Source organism: Protomyctophum parallelum (assembly GCF_964188405.1).
Source record: "Protomyctophum parallelum genome assembly, chromosome: 8".
Lineage (NCBI taxonomy): Eukaryota > Metazoa > Chordata > Actinopteri > Myctophiformes > Myctophidae > Protomyctophum > Protomyctophum parallelum.
In genome coordinates, this window is record NC_139703.1 from 36,893,576 (window position 1) to 36,915,137 (window position 21,562).

Genomic DNA, 21,562 nt, shown 5'->3' on the forward strand with positions numbered 1-21,562 from the left:
AAGAAAAGACAAAAAACAAGAAAAGAAAAGTGCAAGTGAAGTGAAGTGCAATACACTTCAAGGTCAGCTGTTCAGCAGCCTGACTGCCTGGGGGTAAAAACTGTTACTGAGACGGGTGGTACGAGATTTGATGCTCTGGTAGCGTTTTTTGGAAGGGAGTAGTTTGAACAGGGTATTTGCGGGGTGGCTGGTGTCTTCCATGATGTTATGGGCTTTTTTCATACAGCGAGTGGTGTAGATGTTATGGAGACTGGGTAATTCTGTAGTGCCGATGATTTTAGCTGCTGTTTTAATGGTCCTCTGCAACCTATTGCAATCCTTAGCGGTCGTGTTACCGTACCACACTGTGATACAGCCAGTTAAGACACTTTCAATTATACAGCGATAAAAGTTCACTAGTCCTTTTGTACTTAAGCCAAATTTTTTAAGGCGCCTCAGAAAGTACAGTCGCTGCTGCGCCTTCTTGAGGATGTACTCGTTGTTGAGTGACCATGTGAATGTGTCTGTGGTATGTATGCCCAGGAATTTAAAGTTATCAACTATGTCGACAGATGACCCTTTGATGGAAATGGGGGTGTGGATACAATGATTTCTTTGGTCTTATTGGTGTTAAGTGAGAGGTTGTTGTTATCGCACCATAGAGTTAGATCCTCTATCTCCCTCCTATAGGCCCTCTCATCACCGTCGGTTATTAGTCCGATCACTGTGGTATCATCCGCAAATTTAATTATGATGTTATTCTCATATCTGGCGACACAATCAAACGTAAACAAGCTGTACAGCAGAGGACTGAGGCAGCAGCCTTGGGGCGCACCGGTTCTGGTGAGAATTGTGGATGAGCTTCTCTCTCCTATGCGAACACACTGGGGCCTACCCGTCAGAAAATCAAATAGCCAGTTACAGATGGAGCTGCCCACACCAAGGCCACTGAGTTTCAACACTAGTTTAGATGGTACAATAGTGTTAAATGCGGAACTATAGTCTATGAACAGTAGTCTGACATAAGAGCTTTTCTTTTCTAGATGTACCAGGGCAGTGTGTAAAGCAAGAGAGATTGCGTCATCCACAGATCTATTTTGCACAGTAAGCAAATTGTAAAGGATCAATACTAGCAGGAATTATGCTCTTGATATAAGAGATACGTTTTTTCTTGGCAATGGGTACAATTATTGTTTTTTTAGCAGCTGGATAGCATGTCTTAAGGACACGAGAGGCTGATAGCCCTTCTCAGTTCATACCTAGATCGCTTGTAGAGTTCGACATCCCCTTTCAGATTCTATAAAACATTACATTACCCTGGGTAAACATGGTAACTTTGCTTTGCCATATTTATTTCTTTATCTACATTGTCTTTAGTCGTTTAGTGGAATGGCCATATTTATTTCTGATCCTATCGATTTGCAAATCGTTCCGAATGTTCAAGCCACTTTAAAGCCTGATTAGTATTGCATTGTACGATGGTGTCACGCAGCCAACATTTTTGCCCCCAAAACATGGACTCAGGTTGAAAACGTTCTTCTTGTTTAAACTCTAGACTCAAGCTAGTTGTCCTCCTGAAAAGTACTCTCCAGTCAGTCGTTATCAGAAGGCAATGAGGAATGTGATACTGTCTGTTACTATTCCATTCCATTCCATTCCATGGTTTCCTAGTTTCATGGCACACGTGTGTGTGTGTGTGTGTGTGTGTGTGTGTGTGTGTGTGTGTGTTGTATGCTTAAGGGCAATGCTGAATCCTCATACTTTGTAATATTATCTCAGTGTCATAATGGTTAGGTAAACAAAAATGATAAATAAATAAATAAAAACACATTTATAATCATGTTGGTTAGGCATTTCCACAATGTCAGTGCTGTATGTTATTTTGTTTCTTGATTGTGTTTGATTTGAGATTTCTCGTCGGAATGGACTATCTTTTTACTGTTTTCTCTTCTCCACATTATAACTGTTATAGAAAATAAAGGCTACTATAATTTTCCAAACCCTCTCAGATCTGTTAACCCATTCTGACCTGAGATCAGATTCATACGAGGTTTTCCACTGGACACACACTGGTCTGATGAACCCATTCTTTTTTTTTCTTTATATTTTTTGTCCCACGATTTTGTAACCCATTTTTCACCCCTGTGTCAATCATCCTGTGATGTGATCCTGGGCTCTACACACCCTCCGCCAACCTAGGGAGAGCAACGGACTTAACTCATGCTTCCTTCATGCTTGAGTGTCCAAGTTGCTCCTTTACACCTGACAGGGGGGAGTTTCCCTGGTTGGACGTAGCGCGTGGAAGGAACACGTTATTCCAACCAGTTCTTTCCCCTCCATCAGGCGTCCCGGCTGGCCAGGGGGAGGCAGTTTAGAGACCAGGATTACTGCATGTTTTTGTGAGGGTACCTACCCTAGGGGACACGGGGAGAACATGCAAACTCCACACAGAAAGGCCCTTTCGCCAACCCCGCCTTCGGGTATGGGCACTGATGACGCGGAGGAGGAAACACGCCGCCAGCGCCCCGAGCGGGAATCGAACCCAGGACCTTCTAGCTGTGAGGCGACAGCACTACCAACTGTGCCACCGTGATGAACCCATTCTGACCTGAGATCAGATTCTAAAAATGCCAGTCGTTCTTCGATTTTTCAAAAATAGCAGACCTACAAGCTCGTATGGCGCGATATGAGCTTGTAGATCTGCTATTTTTCAATAGCTAAAGCATAACATGATGCCAACACCAAAATGGGTGCCCGGTCAGAATGGGTTAATATGACAACTCTTTAACCCATTCTGGGCGGGAACCCATTTTGGTGTTTCAAGCATTATGTTATGCTTTAGCAGATCTACAAGCTCATAGCGCGGCACCAAGTGCCCTACAAGCTTGTAGGTTTGCTATTTGTTTGAAAGAATGTGGCGCAAATCTTTGAATATTTATTCTTTCAGAGCGAAAGTTTTTAACTCAAATCTTTGCTTCTGGGAGCTTCCTGGAACAACATATTTTCAGATGGGGGTCGGCGGCCAATTACATATATTTTTTGGGGGTCCTTGACATGAAAATGTTTGAGAACGAGAAACTTTCAGAAAACTGTCAGGATTTAGAAGGCATTTGTAGAATCGTCCTCTGGTCTAAGTGGGTTTGGGGTCTGGCCCTGGGTATAGGGCTGTCACGATAAAATAAAAAAGAAAGGAAAACATTGGCGAAATTTGTTGGCACTGAACATTGGAACATTTCTACCCTTTTAGGGTTTCAGTAATCAAAGGTTGCACAGGGTAGATATAAACCAATAACATATATTCTGTGTACAAAGACACGACATGACCTATAACGACAACACACACACACACCCACAATTAAAATTTCAATTAAATTCAATTCAAAGGGCTTTATTGGCATGAGAAAACATCTGTTTACATTGCCAATGCAGAAAGAACAACAACACACACAGGGGCCAATACTGACCCACACACACACACACACACACAGGGGCCAATACTGACCCACACACACACACACACACAGGGGCCAATACTGACCCACACACACACAGGGGCCAATACTGACCCACACACACAAACACAGGGGCCAATACTGACCCACACACACAAACACAGGGGCCAATACTGACCCACACACACACACACACAGGGGCCAATATTGACACACACACACAGGGGCCAATACTGACCCACACACACACACACACAGGGGCCAATACTGACACACACACACACACAGGGGCCAATACTGACACACACACACACACACAGGGGCCAATACTGACACACACACAGGGGCCAATACTGACCCACACACACACAGGGGCCAATACTGAACCCCCCCCCCCCCCCCCCCCCGTGGGGCCTTGATGCCGTCAAAATGACTCATTTTACATTTGCTGAAAATAGCCGATCTACAAGCTCTACAAGTTGTGAGCTTGTAGATCTGCTATTTTCAGCATGCAACCAAGTGTAAAATGACTTATACTGGATCTCTTGTCCTAACAGAGACGAAATGTTTTTATAATCGTCATGGGGGCGCCCCTAAAGTCTAAATTGTCAGTATATTTAGTCTTCGTCAGTGAAAAAAGGTAGTCGACGAAAACAACACTGCAGGACAACATCTGCCCAATTCACCATCAAGTAGGACCTTCTTTTTGGAATAAATTACCGCCTCATGTCAGAGACTGTACTAGCCTTAGTTCTTTCAAGAGTCAATTACTGCAGTTCCTCTTATCAAGTCCTTTAGTCACCGTGCTCGTTAAAAGCATTATTAATGTTAATACCTGCATCATTTCTTGTTATTATTATTTTGATTATTAGAACTAAAAAACATCGCTAGGATGCAAACTGGGACGTATCTCTCTCTCTCTACGTCGTCCTCAGACGAGCCCTCCATCGGCGTCTCCAGTCATCTCGGTTCTCCATACATCTGGCCAGCTCCTTTGTGCTTTCCGCACCAGTATCTTTCTTTAGTACGTCCACGTAGGTAGGTGTGGGACGTCCCCTCGATCGATGCCCGTGTGTTGGTTCCCACAGTACAAGCTTTTTGGCCGGGAGTTCTTGATGTCGGTGGCAGTGGCCAGCTAGTCTCATCCTCCTTACTGCTATCTTCTCTGTTACACTTGGTAATGCCCCGTACAGAAGCTTGTTGGTGATGTGCTCATCCTGGTTGATGTTAAGTACCACACGTAACATTCTGGTGTAGCACCCGTCCAGGGATTTCTGTAGGGCTTGTTTAAGTGTCCAGCATTCACAGCCATAGAGGAGGACGGACTCCACGGTAGCAGAGAAGAAACTGATCTTGATCCTCAGTGATGTATCCCAAGGTCATCGGGCTTTCGGGTCTTCCAACATCATACCCCTCACTCGGGTGACCCAGCCGGGGTGATCAAGTCCCGACTTGTAGCTACCCTCCATCAGTCCCATTAGGGAAAAACCAGGGCCACACAATCCGCTGCTCCAGACCTTCTTTGCCGGTACTGGGTGTGCCACCAGGCACAGGGAGGGACTATAGTGGGAACTGTGGGTTGACTTCTGGCCGGACACTTTCTATACGTCTCACCAGGTCCTCTCCTGCTCTCACCAGGAGTACAACCAGGACCTGTGCGTTGCACCCGATTCCAGCACCAGACACTTCATTTGGGAGTGGTGGATTCTTTGCAGGCTCGACCAACAGGGTAACGGTGGTGCCACTGGCTCCACTTGCGTCTTGAATGTCCCTCCCAAAGGCCTCACGTGGGTTTTTGGGGGTCCTCCTCACGGAGGACACAGGCTGGGGTGCTAACCCACACTGCTTACCCGGGTGCCGTCTACATTCCGGCTGCCAACCATCTCTCCGGTGGTCACCAGACTATTCCCGGTTGTCACATAGTCTATTCCTATGAGTCACTATAAATAGAAACTAAGAACTAAAAAATATCGCTAGGATGGAACTGGGACGTATCCTCAATGATGTATCCCATGAAGGTCATCGGGGTTTTCAGGTCTTCCAACATCATACCCCTCACTCAGGTGACCCTGACGGTTTTATGTATTATTTTCAATCTATGTTTTAAATTTATTATAATTAGTTTAAGCTCACTTGGCAGCTTTAAGGAAGGCCACTCGATAAGCCCCTCTGGGTTTTTTTTGGCCCTTCCGTCACATTGTTTTTCTCTTATTTTTTTGATGATGGATTTAATTAAAAAATTAAGGCCAGCCAGAGGCGTATCTACAATAAGGCGAACCTGTCCAAATCCATTTATGGCCTGGCCAAAATCCATACCAGGCGCGTCAACTCCGGGGGTGCGTGGTAGCTTTAGCACCCACTGGCAAAATAATAAGCCAATATGCACCCACTGAAATGAAGACTGAATATCGCCTCCCCCTAGTCACGTAGTCACACACCTTTAGGGGGGTGGGGGGCGCTTGAGCCAAGAGGTGTTGGGCGAACAGGTATTCATTCAAATGCTAATAAGGTGGCTTTTGTTCTGCTGCCAGGTAGAGAGTATAAATGTTGCATACAGTACAGTACAGTACAGGCTTTATTTCCATTTGACTACGATGATGAAGCCACCTCAAGCCAAGAAGAGATTCGTCCAGTCCATGCTACAATTCGGCGCCACCGCCGCTGCCGCCGCCCTAGGGTTCCCAAACTTTTTTCTACCAGGTACCCCTTTTGGGGTAGATATTTTTCCAGGTACCCCCTCATCCTCGCAACACAGATAACAATATATTCACATCCACAAGCAGTGTTTCCTGCAGGAAAAAGCTTTGGCATGGTGCTGGGCGCAGGCCGCAGGGGGGCCTTCTTGCGTCGAACATTTTGATTAATTAATTAATTTGATTAAATAATTAATTAATAAGATTAATAAATAAATTTGTATTATTGCTCTTGTATTGCTATTGGAGACACTGGGGGGACACTGGGGGACACTGGGCAGGCACTGGGGAGGCACTGGGGAGACACTGCAGGGGAGGCACTCGGGAGGCACTCGGGGGACACTGGGGAGGCACTCAGGGGGACACTGGGGAGGCACTGGGGAGCCACTGAGGGGACACTGGGGAGGCACTGAGGGGACACTGGGGAGGCACTGGGGAGACACTGGGGAGGCACTCAGGGGGACACTAGGGAGGCACTCAGGGGGACACTGGTGAGGCACTGGGGAGGCACTGAGGGGACACTGGGGAGACACTGGGGAGGCACTCAGGGGGACACTGGGGAGGCACTCAGGGGGACACTGGGGAGGCTGGGGAAGCACTGAGGGGACAATGGGGAGGCACTGGGGAGAAACTGCAGCCACTGGGGAGACATTGGGGAGGCACTGGGGAGACACTGGGGAGGCACTCAGGGGGACACTGGGGAGGCACTCAGGGGACACTGGGGAGGTACTGGGGAGCCACTGGGCAGACACTGGGGAGGCACCATGGCGGACACTGGGGAGGCACTGGGCAGACACTGGGCAGACACTGTCTGCAGGGCAGACACTGGGGTGGCACTTGGGGAGGCACTGGGGAGGTACTGGACATTTCATATCACACACACACCATGATTCACTAGCCCCCTAGCTTCGGTACCCCCTGGCTATGCGTCGCGTACCCCTGGGGGTCCGCGGACCCCACTTTGGGAACTAGTCCTTAATATCTACGGAAAACCCACCAATAAGCCCTTATCCAACACAAATTAACTAATTCTTCTCAAGCCCCACAATTTCACTGGAGCGCAGCGCTTATGCACGCAGACAGCACATGATACAGGCCTACATGTCCCGTCCCAAACACTGAGGACAGTGAGGAGGTTTTTGATTGATTGATTGAAATCTTTATTAACAGTTTGTAGAATTTACAGTACATTTTAAGCACGAACTCAATACAAAGACTGTCAACTGTGAGTGGACGACCCAATTAAGCATTACACTTGTTTACAACAGGGTCCACATTGTTCAATTCATCAAAACATTTAAAGACATACAAACATTTAGAGACATACAAATAGACATTTCTCTGTAGGTAAAGAACAGAACAGGAATTCATCATATGGGAAGCAAAAAAAGGGAAAAGATACAATATACAGTGAGGGAAAATGGGGGGGTAAACTTGTTTATAATGTGGCAAGAAAAATAGATTCCAATTACTTTTCGGTGCGCACTCACCATGAATCCAAGCAGAGGTCCTCACAAGTATAGGTAAAACACCTGCCGCAAGTTGATATCTAACTTTGGCTATAATCATAATTCCAAATGGTAGGCTATACACTCAATGAAATTTATATTTTCCATTTTTCATGGGCGTATAAAGTTGGAACTGACTGTGGTGTGGATACAAGGAAAGTAAAAACCAGGCGCAGCAGAGTGTGTGTGTGTGTGTGTGTGTGTGTGTGTGTGTGTGTGTGTGTGTGTGTGTGTGTGTGTGTGTGTGTGTGTGTGTGTGCACGCGCGCGTGCGCGTGCGTGCGGGGAGTGGTCACAGCTCCCAGTAGGTATTTTTCTCAGTCGGCAGAGCATGTCCATACTCGTCGAATACAATCGGCTACTGATCCTAATAGTCTAGGACCTGACTAAGATATGTATGCACTTCATTTAGGAGAGAATATCGCAACTGTTCTTGACTAATATGAACCCCGCGAACAACTTGGGAACTGTGAACAATTCTCTATCCGGGGCGAAATACCCGAAAATGACCACGCCCTTTTAAAAATGGCCGCTACTTCAAACATGGCTCTATCTTCTAAACCGTTGGAGCTACAGATTTTCTGAGGTGCTCAAAATGTTCAGAATACTCATGTTTGTTGAATCCGTGCCCGAGCCAGCAACCCTCCGGGTCATCATAGTGGCCAAATCCAATATGGCCGCCAGTCCACCACCTGAAAAAGGTTTTGTCCAGAACTTTTGAACTAGATCAGCTATGTGATCAGCTGTGATCCTATCCATCCTTGTTACTCCCAGAGAGAACCTCAACAATTTAGTCTCTGCTACCTCCAGCTCTGCTTCCTGTCTTTTTCTCAGTGCGACTGTCTCTAACATACATGTACTGTACAGATGTACTTTTATTGACACAATAGAATAATAGCATGAGAGCATAATAATAATAGCTTAATAATTTATGCTGAGCATTTGTCAAAGGTATCACATTTTAACAGTGTTTAAATTGGAAATGCGAGCGCACACACACACACACACACACACACACAAACACACACCATGCACTCCGCCCTTTAGAGTCATCACGGAGGAAAAAAAAATTGGTCCTGATCATACAACTTCTATATATCGAGGTGCAAAGGATTCCAGCTTTGCATCATTTTCTGCGTCCTATAGGCCTACATGACTGCAGCAAGTAGGGGAGCTTTACTGGCTGGCATCTACAAGATGGGTCCAGTAAAGTTCCCAAGTCTTAGTCATGGAGTCAGTGACCAGCCCAATGTACTGAAATTTGGAATGTAGTGGCCTTTTGACAAGCTGGATCAAGCTTGGGTAGGAGGAATGTTCTCAAGGGACTTGCTACAACTTTTTTGACCAACATCAGCCTTCCCTGACTATGTGAAAAGAAGTGCAGAATCTCACAGAAACCCTGGTCACTCTCACCTTGGACTTGGAGCCTGAAAAGATCAACTCTGATTTCCATGTCCAAAAATTGCCGTATGGTCATCGTCATATAGAGCAAGAGTCGTAGCCATAGCAAAGTAGATGAAGCCATACAGTGGCTTTCTCAGTCCCTCTATGATAGGGGTGCCCAGTGTTTGTACCTGAGGGGGCTTTAGAATAGCGGAAATGGCGTTACATAATAAGACAAACACACTTGCCTACATATTCTGGCCAATCTTTGGACATGGAAATCGGAGTTGATCTTTTCAGGCTCCAAGGTGAGAGTGACCAGGGTTTATCTGAGATACCTGCACTCCTTTTCCCATAGTCAGGGAAGGCTGACGTTGGTCAAACAAATGGTCGCAAGTCCATTCCTCCTACCAAATTATTAGGGCTGTCACGATTCGCCTAGTCCACGATTCAATTCACTTTTCGATTTGAAGCTCACGATTCGATTCGATGTTCGATTCGCTATCACGATTCGCCTAGTCCACGATTCAATTACATTTTCGATTTGAAGCTCACGATTTGCTTCGATTTTTTTGCATATTATTTTTTTAAAACCTCCTTTTTCAGCATTGAGGGCTATATAATTAATAATTATAATTTAGGCCAATATCTTGATTTGTAAAGAAAAACACTTGTTTCCCAATAAGTCACTTTTATTTTCTATAAATAACAAATCAGAATGAGAATAATAAAAGGTTTAACAACTTTGGGTTTTATGCCCTAACATTTTTTTTAAATGTTTCTTTAAGATTAGATGACTTGTAACATTCTTGTTAAGCTCTAAGTAAGTAAAATAAAGGGGAAAAAAGACAAATAGTAGGCCTAAATACAAAGTTCAACCAAACAATTGCGTTATTTGGCTGTTACAAATTATTCTAGCCTACTTTGTAGAATGTTCACATTGTTTGAACAGGTAAGACTATGAGAGCTCTAACAAAGTGTGAATACTAGTTAGTGCAATTTGATCAGCATGGCTCAGCCCTTCAGTGATTTGTGCCCTCACTTTATCATACATGCCAGGCAACACACGTGTGGTCATATGCGACCTGCATGGCATTTTGTAACGTGGTTCTGCAACTCTCATTAAATATTGAAAGCCAGCGTTTTCCACCATTGAAAGTGGTCGCATCATCGCATGTCTGCAGCTATGCAGACCGCAACTCTGTGCGTTAATTGTTTAGCACGGGGCGAATTAGCTGAGAGCTTTTCTCTATAAGAATCTAGAATAGTTGGCTGTGTTGTTGTCTTTGTACCATCTTTGGACAGATCGATTTCTTTGTGATGTCTGCTAAGATGCTGGCCCATATTTGACGCGTTGCCTTTGGCACTCGTTTGGAGCATAAACGACAAACTGAAACCGTTTTGTCAACGATGCGTCGTGTGCCATCATAACTCACTGGGAAGCCAAAATATTTCCAAACTTCTTTCCGTGTGTCATCGTCGTCGCTGTCTACAACAGCACTGGCCATGGTAAAACACAACAGCGGTCTCGTTCTCTCACTTCTGTGTGTTTATTGTCATCCGTGTATCATATCTACAAGCTCCAAGTGTTGCATGACAGCGCTTTGTGAGCTTGCAGATTAACCCTTTTTGTGTGCGGCGTGCACCAGCCAGGTCCTCACAAGTATAGTACTATAAAACACCTCGGCGCAAAAAGTCCTCAGCGCAACAAAAAAGTTGATATTTAAATCGTGTTATTCTCGGTCAATTTTCAACCGATTGTTCTAATTCCAAATGGCCTATAATCGGTGAAGTGTAAATTTTCATTGGGTGAAAATCTACCGGTACGTAGGCCTACAGTTTATAATGAAATCATGTGTTTGTCCGATGCTTCCCCATGCTCAATCATGTGTGACTGACTGTGTGTGTGTGTGTGTGTGTGTGTGTGTGTGTGTGTGTGTGTGTGTGGCAAGGCTCCGATACAGCTGGCTTTTCGTCTCTTTTTTTTCTCTCCCCCAGCGGAAGCATGCATGCGCGGAATGGCCCGGCCGCTCGCGGAAGTAAAAACATAAAACATCGCGATTCGGTGCGTCATTTCGATACACTGAATCGAACGTCAATTTCGATTCAATTTCGATTCGTATCGAGAATCGTGACAGCCTTACAAATTATACTTGATTCAGCTTGTCTAAAGGCCACTACATCCCAACGTTTCAGTACATTGGGCTGGTCACTGACTCCATGGCTAAGACTAAGAACCTTACTGGACTCATTGTAGATGTCACTAAAGCTTGCACCATCCTCCTCCACTGAGGCTGCAACAGTCATAAAAGGCCTAGTGGACACAAAGAAAATTCTGCAAAGCTGGAATCATTTGCACCTCAATATATAGAAGTTGTATGACCAGGACAAAAAAAGTATTTTCCATGGGGAATCAAAAGGACGGAACACATGCGGTGTGTGTGTGTGTGTGTGTGTGTGTGTGTGTGTGTGTGTGTGTGTGTGTGTGTGTGTGTGTGTGTGTGTGTGTGTGTGTGTGTGTGTAAACATAGATCTACTGTTAAAATTTGATACACCTTTGACTAATGTTCAGCATAATTTATCATGATATTATTATTATTATGCTATTCTATTGTTTCTATAAAATTATATACAGGTTGTTTCTTTTCTCCAATTTGATCAACTCTACACTCACATGAAACGTAACATTTTTGATATAGGCCATACAGTATTTGTAATAAGCAAATAAGAGTGATGGATTTATTGGATGGATTTATTCATAAATATGAGCATTCCAATGTGTTTATAATGCTCAAAAAGCACAAAATAAATGCACCAAGTTTGCAAAAAATGACAAAGTTTTTAAGTAAAACAAATTGTCAGATAGTCGCCATCTTTGAAATATGCAAAATAGACGTTCAGCCACACCCAGTCATAAAGATGATCATTCCAAAATGTTTAATTGTCAAAAAACATGATTTAGACACCAAGTTTGCATTCATAGCTGATCTGGTTCAAAAGTTCTGGACAAAACCTTTTTCAGGTGGCGGACTGGGCGGCCATATTGGATTTGGCCACTATGATGACCCGGAGGGTTGCTGGCTCGGGCACGGATTCAACAAACATGAGCATTCTGAACATTTTGAGCACCTCAGAAAATCTGTAGTACCAACGGTTTAGAAGATATAGCCATGTTTGAAGTAGCGGTCATTTTTAAAAGGGCATGGTCATTTTCGGGTATTTCGCCCCGGATAGAGAATTGTTCACAGTTCCCAAGTTGTTCGCGGGGTTCATATTAGTCAAGAACAGTTGCGATATTCTCTCCTAAATGAAGTGCATACATATCTTAGTCAGGTCCTATACTATAAGTGATCACTGCGGTCTGGTCTGTTGTTAACAGTCGAATCGGGTGCACAGCTATAGGGTCAGTTCAGTTATAACCGAGGACCGACAGTCTTGCGAAGCAGAACTTTCTCTACAAACTCAACCAGACAGACGGCACCACTTTCTCCTCCCTCTGAAGCTAAAGGTATTTTTTTTTAATAATCTTTCATTTGTTTTTTATTTTCCATTGGTTTTGACTTCCAAGTTTTAACTAAGTTTTTGCAGCGAGTTTGCCAGTTTTAATTTAGTTTCAACACGGCTGTTTTATTTTAGTTTGTATTGCGATTTTTTTTTTTAAGAAAAACGAAATAAATTATACATTGCTGACAAAACTAAAGGACAATATTATGTATTTAGTATTTTTGTTTGTTTTGAAAACGGACAATACAGTTTCAGTTGGTCATTATTTTATTTTAATTTCGGTTAACCGCCTGCCCTAAACCAATGGTTTCCAAAGTGGGATCCATGGGACCCCCAGGGGTCCAGCAGTTCCAGGGGGTCCCCAGCTAAATGATAGTTTGGAACCAAATGGACCCTTACGTCTGTAACTCCAAATGGACCCTAACGGGTTCCATTTGTACACTCTCAGACTTAAATTAATATTGATTTCACAATTATAAATTGGGGGTCCAGTGTTGTTTTCGTCGACTAAAACTAAGACGAAAAATGTTCGTCGACTACCTTTTTTCACTGACTAAGAAACTAAGAAAAACTAAATAAAAACGAATTCATGATGACTAAATATACTGACAATTTCGTCAACAAATAAAAACTAGACTAAAATGTTAGGAAGGGACTAGTGGACAAGAGATCCAGTTTTATGCTGGGTTGCATGCTGAAAATAGCAGATCTACAATCTCACAACGCGTCGCGAGATTGTAGATCTGCTATTTTCAGCATGCAACCAAAGTGTAAAATATGTCATTACAACGACATCAAGGCCTGTCAAAACACATTTTAGTCGACTAAATCAACTGTAGATTTAGTCGACTAAAATCGTATGACATTTAGTCGACTAGACTAAACACTAGAACATTCCAGGTGACTAAAATGTGACTAAAACTAAGTGAAAACTATTCAAGAGACTATGACTAAAACAAAAAATAGAATAGAAATTTGCTGCCAAAAACAACACTGGGTCCCAGAGATAGAAATTACATAAAATAAGGATCCGTAGACTAATGCATGTCAAACTGGGGGTCCATGAAATTAAACAGGTTGAGAATCACTGCTAGAGCCGTGAAAATCTTCTCTTATGGAGGGGGTCCTTGGCATATCTCTTCAAACGGGGGTCTGCGGGCTAATAAGTGTCAAGTTGGGGCTCCTTGATGTTATCTTCCCCTGTTCACGCGGCAGAATAATAATAATAATAATAATAATAATAATAATAATAATAATAATAATAATAATAATAATAATAATAATAATAATAATAATAATAATAATAACTATCTTCTCCTGTAGAAGATGATGCTGGTGTTATTCCTGAGCGTGGCGTCCTGCCTGCAGGTGGCAGCACAGAGCAGCTACCATCAGCTGTCAGCAGCTGGCCTGCAGGGCTACGTGGACACGGCTCTGGTTAGAGCCAACCAAGAGCTCTCATTAAATGGACATCTTAACTTCTACAAGATGGGTGATGCTTCTAAAGTGGTGAGTGTCGATATATGTGACTACATTTGACTGAGGGACGGTCATAGCTTCAAATTGACATATTGGTTGTTCAGTTTGGCCCACCAGTTTTGGAGATATGTCTTATAGAGTAATGTCTTGCAGAGAAACAGCGAAAGGTTCACTTCTGTGGTCTCTAACATTACACCTATAGCTACATGTTTAAGCATTTATTTCATATTTACATGTCTTCTGTGTTATCTGTGGTCTCTAACATTACACCTATAGCTACATGTTTAAGCACTTATTTCATATTTACATCTCTGACATTTGTTTCAGACATGCTCTAGTATGTGAAGAGTCTGCCTGTGCTATTAACTCATTTTTGATGAAAAAAAAAAAGTTTTTCTCCTCTGGTGAAAAGCTGGAATTTGCGCGATGGCAGTCTCTCAGTCAAATCTGGTCACACGAGTGCCACGCTACGAGCTTGTACAGTATGTCTGCTATTTAAAAAAAAAAGTGAAACTGTGGTGCAAATTTGGAATATACATTATTTCAGAGCGAACATTTTTAACTCAAATCTTTGCTTCTTCTTTGCTTTGAGATTGTGGTCCGCGGCCAAATACATACACTGGGGGTCCTTTATTTTTATTTTTAACTGTCATGATTTAGAAGACATTTGTAGAATCGTCCTCAGGTCTAAATGGGTTAAAAACCTAACACTATCATGAATATAAATATGACTATACTGACAATTTGGTAAAAAAAAAAAAACAGTATACAACTAAAAGACAAATGTTATGTTTGGCTGTGTGCTGGTATCACTGCTCTCTGCTATTTTCGGCACACAGCTGAGAATAAATCAGACTTTTCATCGTGCAGGTCAACTAAAACTAAACGCCAGACCATAGAAGGGCAGTGATTTAAAGTAACTATAAGTACTGGCAAATATTGTATTTCTAGTTACTGCACTACTGTTGTTGTCTCCACCAGCCGAAGGCATGGGGAGAGTATGTTTTGCACTCCGTCCGTCCGTGTGTCCGTGTGTCCGTGTGTCCGTTCGTCCGTGACCAGCTAATCTCAGCCACCGTTAACCCGGTCGATGCCAAATTTTGCACACACACTCCCTGGATGCCAACCATGAACCTCTGCCCCAAACTTTCCAGAACGGCCTGTTATAGCGCCACCAGGAGGCCGCTTTGTGCAAAACAAGTTTTTTCACAGTACACCTACAGATTTTGTCCAAACATCACGCAAATTAGTACACAGTCTCTCTAGAGCCATTCAACGAAACGGGTCTTTCAGATTTCTCAGACTCCATCCTGATTGGTTAAGATTGGCTTCCAAAGTTCACAGGAGTGATCAGTTTCAAACAAAATGCTGCAAATCATGAACACATCGCGTGATTTCCCTGAAATTGTGCACGCACATTCCCACTAGGCCGAGGACGAAATGCCACATGAACAATTTCAACTCAGCCTCAAGGTGGCGCTATAACTGGCCCAAAAGTGTTTTTACCTCTAACTGCACGGATCTGTGGATAACCTGGTGGAGACCTGTGCCCAGAAGGGCACTTTTTCTAGTTGTTGCTCTTTTCAAAAAGACGTTTAAACATTTGAAAACTTGAAATGGGACATTATGCATAGTGAGTACTTTCTACTGTTTACTACTTTAAGTACATTTCTATACCAATACTTTTGGTACTTTAAGTACATTTCTATACCAATCCTTTTGTACTTTTACTCAAGTACAATTTTAATTACGGACTTTAAAGGGATAGTTCAGATTTTTTTAACTTAAGCTGTATGAAATACTTGCCATTAATATAGTGGTTGCAACTGTATTAATTGATTGCCAGAGTCCCGTGGTGGGAGTTCTCCTCTGGTTTTGGTGAAATAAGAAGTAGTTCCGGTCATTTTGTGGGGGCCACACATTAAAAGTAAGTTAATCCACAAAACTAACGTCATTTATATTGTTGACCTATTTATAAAATACTAGTGCAACTTTCATAGACCACAGAAAATCCACTGAGTGTTCAAAGTTCAGGTTGTGTGGGTGTATAGGTATATATGTATGTGTATAGGGTAGGGTATATAGGTATAATAGGTATATATGTATGTGTTTAGGGTGTATAGCCTATGTGTAATTTAGGTCATAAAAAACGTAAATGAAAAACGTCATGGAATTAATGTCATGAAACCTTTAAAAGGTTTTAAAAGTGCTTACATCATGTGCACGCACCTACACATGTGCACGCGCACACACGCACGCACACATGTGCACGAATCTACTTGAATTTAATTTAATTTCATTTAATGGAGTTGTGTTGACTTGTTGTCTTGCAGACCGGGTCCTGGGTGAATATTGATGTGCGTTTAAAGAACACCAAGTGCAGCAAACAGACCGAGCACAGACATCGCCCTGAATGTCCATTCAAACAGGTTGGTCACATACTGTATACTATTACAGTACTATTACTATTATTATATTATTATTATTATACTATTAATATTACTATTATTACTATTACTATACTACTGAATGTCCATTCAAACGGGTTGGTCACTTTACATTCACTATATGCAACTAAATGGGTGTATTCCTTTTCACAACATTAATACGGGTCTGTCTGTCTTGTCTTGTCTTGTCTTGTCTTGTCTTGTCTTGTCTTGTCTTGTCTTGTCTTGTCTTGTCTGTCAGCTCGAGGTTGCATGTCGTGTGTGTGGGCCGGCTGGAAGACAGCCAACGTTCATCGACTGTGTTCGCATAAGATACCAGGGCGCGGTAAATATCTCATGTTTCTACTGTCTGTCTGTCTGAAAAAACGAACATTTGCTTCATTGGTGTTTGGTACGTGTTGTGAACTAGGCCTAAGTTAATTCTGCTAACAATGCACTGAAAAGTGTCTTAACACATTATTTGTCTTCCAGCGTTTTGCGACTTGGGACCAGAATTGTATGCAGAGGAGGCCAGGCAGCGGTAGTATCATGCACGTGGTAAAGACGACGGCCACTCCCTCCCTACCTTCAACAGCGCCCTGAAAATCCACCTGTTCAGAACAGCCTTCCCGAGTTCACTTTGATTTCAACTTGTTACTTTTACTGTGCTATTGCCATTCATTTATGTTATTCTTTTAGTGTTTTTTTCCTAATAGAGTAGTCAGTAGTCCTTTCTTTTGTCCTCTCCCGCGGCCCCCACACATGTAAAGTGTCTTTGAGTCCTATGTAAATCCCAGATATCTTGCCACACTAATTAACCCATTCTGGGCGGGAACCCCTTTTGGTGTTTTAAGCATTATGTTATCCTTTAGCTGTTGAAAAATAGCAGATCTACGAGCTTGTAGATCTGCTATTTTTGAGAAATCGTGACAATGTGGTGCAAATCTTTGAATACATATTCTTTCAGGGCGACCGTTTTCAACTGGGGGGTGTGCCTGGAACAACATATTTTCAGACGGGGGTCGGCGGCCAATTACATATATTTTTTGGGGGTCCTTGACATGAAATAGTTTGAGAACCACTGACACTGTATTTCAGAAAACTGAAATACCCGTGTATACGTCCGTTTATACGTGCACCTTTGTTCGCCCCTGCCCAGACCCCATATATGGAGTCTGGCCCCTGTCCAGACTCCATACATGGAGCTGGCCTGTGCTTTATGTTCTCACATCTGCATAGACTGCATGGGCATGCCCGACAAAGAACTCCATATACAGTATGGGCATAAATGGGACACATATAGCCTAATAACTGGGTGGGGCATACATGTCCAACTTGCATCGTTCCAAGCTCAAGTTCATGTTAAAATATGATACCAGTAAATATGTAAAGTGCAGTATATATTAGCCAGTAAATATAATAACGTGTACTACATTCAGTGATTCAGATAACTGTGACATTGCGAATATTTTATGTTTGGAAATGAATACATTTTGTTGTTCTTCTTTTCGTGTCTTTGAAGCATGTGGTTAGAGGACAGTTTCCCAGTACTTTACACAGTACATTATTATCGAACTCTGACAGATCTTTTGAGATGCATTTTGTTAAGGCTCAAGATGAAAAATAAAGGAGTGAAGTGACTCATTTTCTTTATATTATAATTTTTATCCCATGATTTTGCATGTTTCTCAAAAATCTGTTTCTCTCATGAACAGATTTTTGAGAAACATGCAACAACAAAAACAACAACAACATTGGTTTATGCAGCCCTAGACATTGTACTGCTATTGCTATGTGAACATAATGTATATCCAAATACAGCATAGAATGTCCACTTCCAGCCAAACATAATAATAATCTTCTACCATGTGCCATTTCAGAGTTCTCAGCAGTCAAAGACTGTTTGAGGCCAGCAAGTACAGTAGTATGTTTACACGCATGCTGCATTGTAGAGGCTGCTATTTTGATAATGCAATTTATTCTTATTTATTTTTACAATTACACTCGACAACCTCAGGTTTAATTTGCTATATAGCATGAATATGTCGCTATAGTAGACTAGAGGTGTTTGAAACATTCAAATGTGTCTCACGCTAATAGTAGTTTTCAGACAAGGGTACACATGGAGAACAAGCTTATTTATTTATCTGTTGATATCTACATAACAAAATATGTTATCAATTCAGTTTATTTTTTCCATGAATCCAGACATTCTAAAGTTTCTTTTGATTTAAATGAAATGAATGGGTGGTCAATAGTGGCATATAGGTTAGCTCAGTTCTTGGGCAGACTGGTTGGCACAGATAGTTAATGGGAGATTCACCAATAAATATATAATTGCCATGAAAAATGTATGTATGCTACAGCTGTGTCAGAACGCATTCAATTCTTGCTATTGAAATATTTCCAAAGTATGATTACTAGGAGTATGACTATTATGTAACAACTTGGGTGAGGTTGCCACCATGTGGTGCAGAGAGGAACAGCAACATTAAAATGATTCAGCAATATAAAAATATTTATTCCAAATACAACATACCAAATTAAAGACAGATATTTTACACATGAAGAGCAAATACTATACAAACATGTTTGGGGACGCTGGGAGCATTATAGGTCTAAAACACACAAAACATCCCATTTGACTTTCACGTTTCACACAAACACCATGAATCACATACGATAGGTATGATTTGGCCCTCAGCAAACATTTGGCAACAGCTCAACAAGAGCAGTTCAAAGACTTCATTCATATTCAATGTAGCAGAATTATTGTTCCATATTCTAATGCAGGCGTTCTCAACCCGTGGGTCGTGACGTCGCCAAATCATTTTGGGTTTTTATTTTAACTGACACGGCCAAAGCGGGGGTCCCCCCAGCCAAAAACGGGAAACAGGAAACACCAGGCCAGTAAGAGGAGCAGAGGGTCCTGAACGTGCTTTTGCGGCTGCGGACCCCAAACTCTGGAACATGCTGCCCCTCCATATTAGATCTGGATTAAACTCTGGAACATGCTGCCCCTCCATATTAGATCTGGATTAAACTCTGGAACATGCTGCCCCTCCATATTAGATCTGGATTAAACTCTGGAACATGCTGTCCCTCCATATTAGATCTGGATTAAACTCTGGAACATGCTGCCCCTCCATATTAGATCTGGATTAAACTCTGGAACATGCTGTCCCTCCATATTAGATCTGGATTAAACTCTGGAACATGCTGACCCTCCATATTAGATCTGCATTAAACTCTGGAACATGCTGCCCCTCCATATTAGATCTGCCGAGTCAATTGGGGCTTTTAAATCCCTCCTCAAAACTCATCTGTTCTCCCTCGCCTTTAACTGCACCTGATTTACCTGTATTTTGATTTCCTGCTCTGTGCTATTTATGCTCTGTTTTATATTTTATTTACTCTTTTCATTGTTTTATATTGCTATGCTCTACTGTCTTGTTTTACTCTGTTCATCACTTTGGTCAGCTTTGGCTGTGTGAGGGTGCTATACAAATAAATTTTGATTTGATTTGATGATGGATTAGTTTCTAAACCATCAACATTCAGTTTTTATCTCTCATCAGTGATGCCCTATACTGCCCTGCCCTACAAAGCCGAAAAGTGACTGACTGCAATGCTCTCTCTCTGAAGAGCTCAGACTACTGCCCGCAGGCAGTAAACAAAACAATTTGGTCCAGTTTTAGGGAAAGCTCCCTAGGATCCTTTAACCACTAAAAGCAACTCATCGTCACACCTGTATGGCTGATTTTGTGTGCAGTCACACCTGTCCTGAATCAAAGGACCAGATCAAAATGACCACATTGGGCCAAAATGTAAAGCAAAGATGCTTCAGTGGCACCATGCATGCACCAGCAAGAGTTTGCCAATATGGTTATTCCCTTTGGTGGCTTTCTTCTATTGGTCAGCATCTTGCAAATTCTTGGCTGTAGGGCATTCTGGAGGAAAGTGGTGTGTTTGGAAAGAACACAGCTGCAAACATTATGAAGGGGAAATGATGGAACTGTGTAGCCCAGGCATGCACAAACTGGCATTTGAAGCACTTTTGAAGTTTTCTGCAATGGATGGATGGAGGATAACGACAGCAAAATAGACAACAGTTGCTTTGAGCTTTGAGCTAACTCAGTTGCGGACGATAGAAGGCAGGCTGCGTTGGTCTTGGTCCCCAAGCTTTCTATTGGAGATGCAAGGAAGTCAGGGCGCACGCAGCGACCAACAGCAAAGAGTTTTGGTTTGATGTTTATGTCCATATATGTTTTGTTTATGTCCATATGTTTTATTTATGTCCATATGTTTATGTCCATATGTTTTGTTTATGTCCATATGTTTATGTCCATATGTTTTGTTTATGTCCATATGTTTATGTCCATGTTTATGTCCAATTCCATACAATGAGAAACAAAGAGATGACAAAAACAAGACCTGAGTACATTGGAATGTAAATGCATGCCTTTCAGCCTTTGTATCCTACTCGTCTGGCAGGTATACCTCTTTGAAAAGTGCTACTTGCCTGCCCAAAATGTAATTCCTGGAAACGCCACTAAGGCCAAACATGGTAAATGGTAAATGGTGCATTTATATAGCGACTTTATCCACGTGCTTTACAAAGATTGTGCATTCCATTCACACACACATTACACACCGATGCCGGAGGAAACCATGCAAGGCACCAGTCTCCACCAGGCCCCCATGCAGTCTCCTTGTTCCCAAGATGGGGTTTAGGTTTATCCAGTTCAACGGGTTATGTCTGCATTTATATGAATGGCTGGATGCATGCCGTTGGCCACACCCTGCCGTTGTTCTAAACCAATCACGATCTAAACAGAGAATGTGTTGTGTAAGAGGCCGAGCCACTGTTAGTGAAAGACAGCAGTTCAACTTCCAACACAACTTTACTGGACTGTCCTGGACCATAGTGGAATGTACTGGACCATAGTGGACTGTCCTGGACCATAGTGGACTGTACTGGACCATAGTGGACTGTCCTGGACCATAGTGACTGTCCTGACCTGGACCATCGCTCACCAGACTGTCCCCGGACACACCCACACACCCAACAGGTAATTATGAACCTTTGGTTTTTTTCTATGGAGGGAATCGTGAAACATGAATCAGCAGCTCAGATAC

General features: G+C 42.6%; 1 protein-coding gene across 1 annotated transcript; it reads left to right on the forward strand.

Annotated features, from left to right (window-relative positions):
• Window positions 1–12,367: 12,367 nt before the first annotated feature.
• On the forward strand, window positions 12,368–17,026 carry LOC310863718 (uncharacterized protein; the record flags this gene model as incomplete). Its single annotated transcript, XM_083772214.1, has 5 exons — window positions 12,368–12,522; window positions 13,842–14,027; window positions 16,331–16,426; window positions 16,686–16,769; window positions 16,916–17,026. Exons 2-5 carry the CDS (start codon window positions 13,845–13,847, stop codon window positions 17,024–17,026), a joined length of 474 nt encoding a protein of 157 aa, XP_083628340.1. The 5' UTR covers window positions 12,368–12,522; window positions 13,842–13,844.
• Window positions 17,027–21,562: the final 4,536 nt, after the last annotated feature.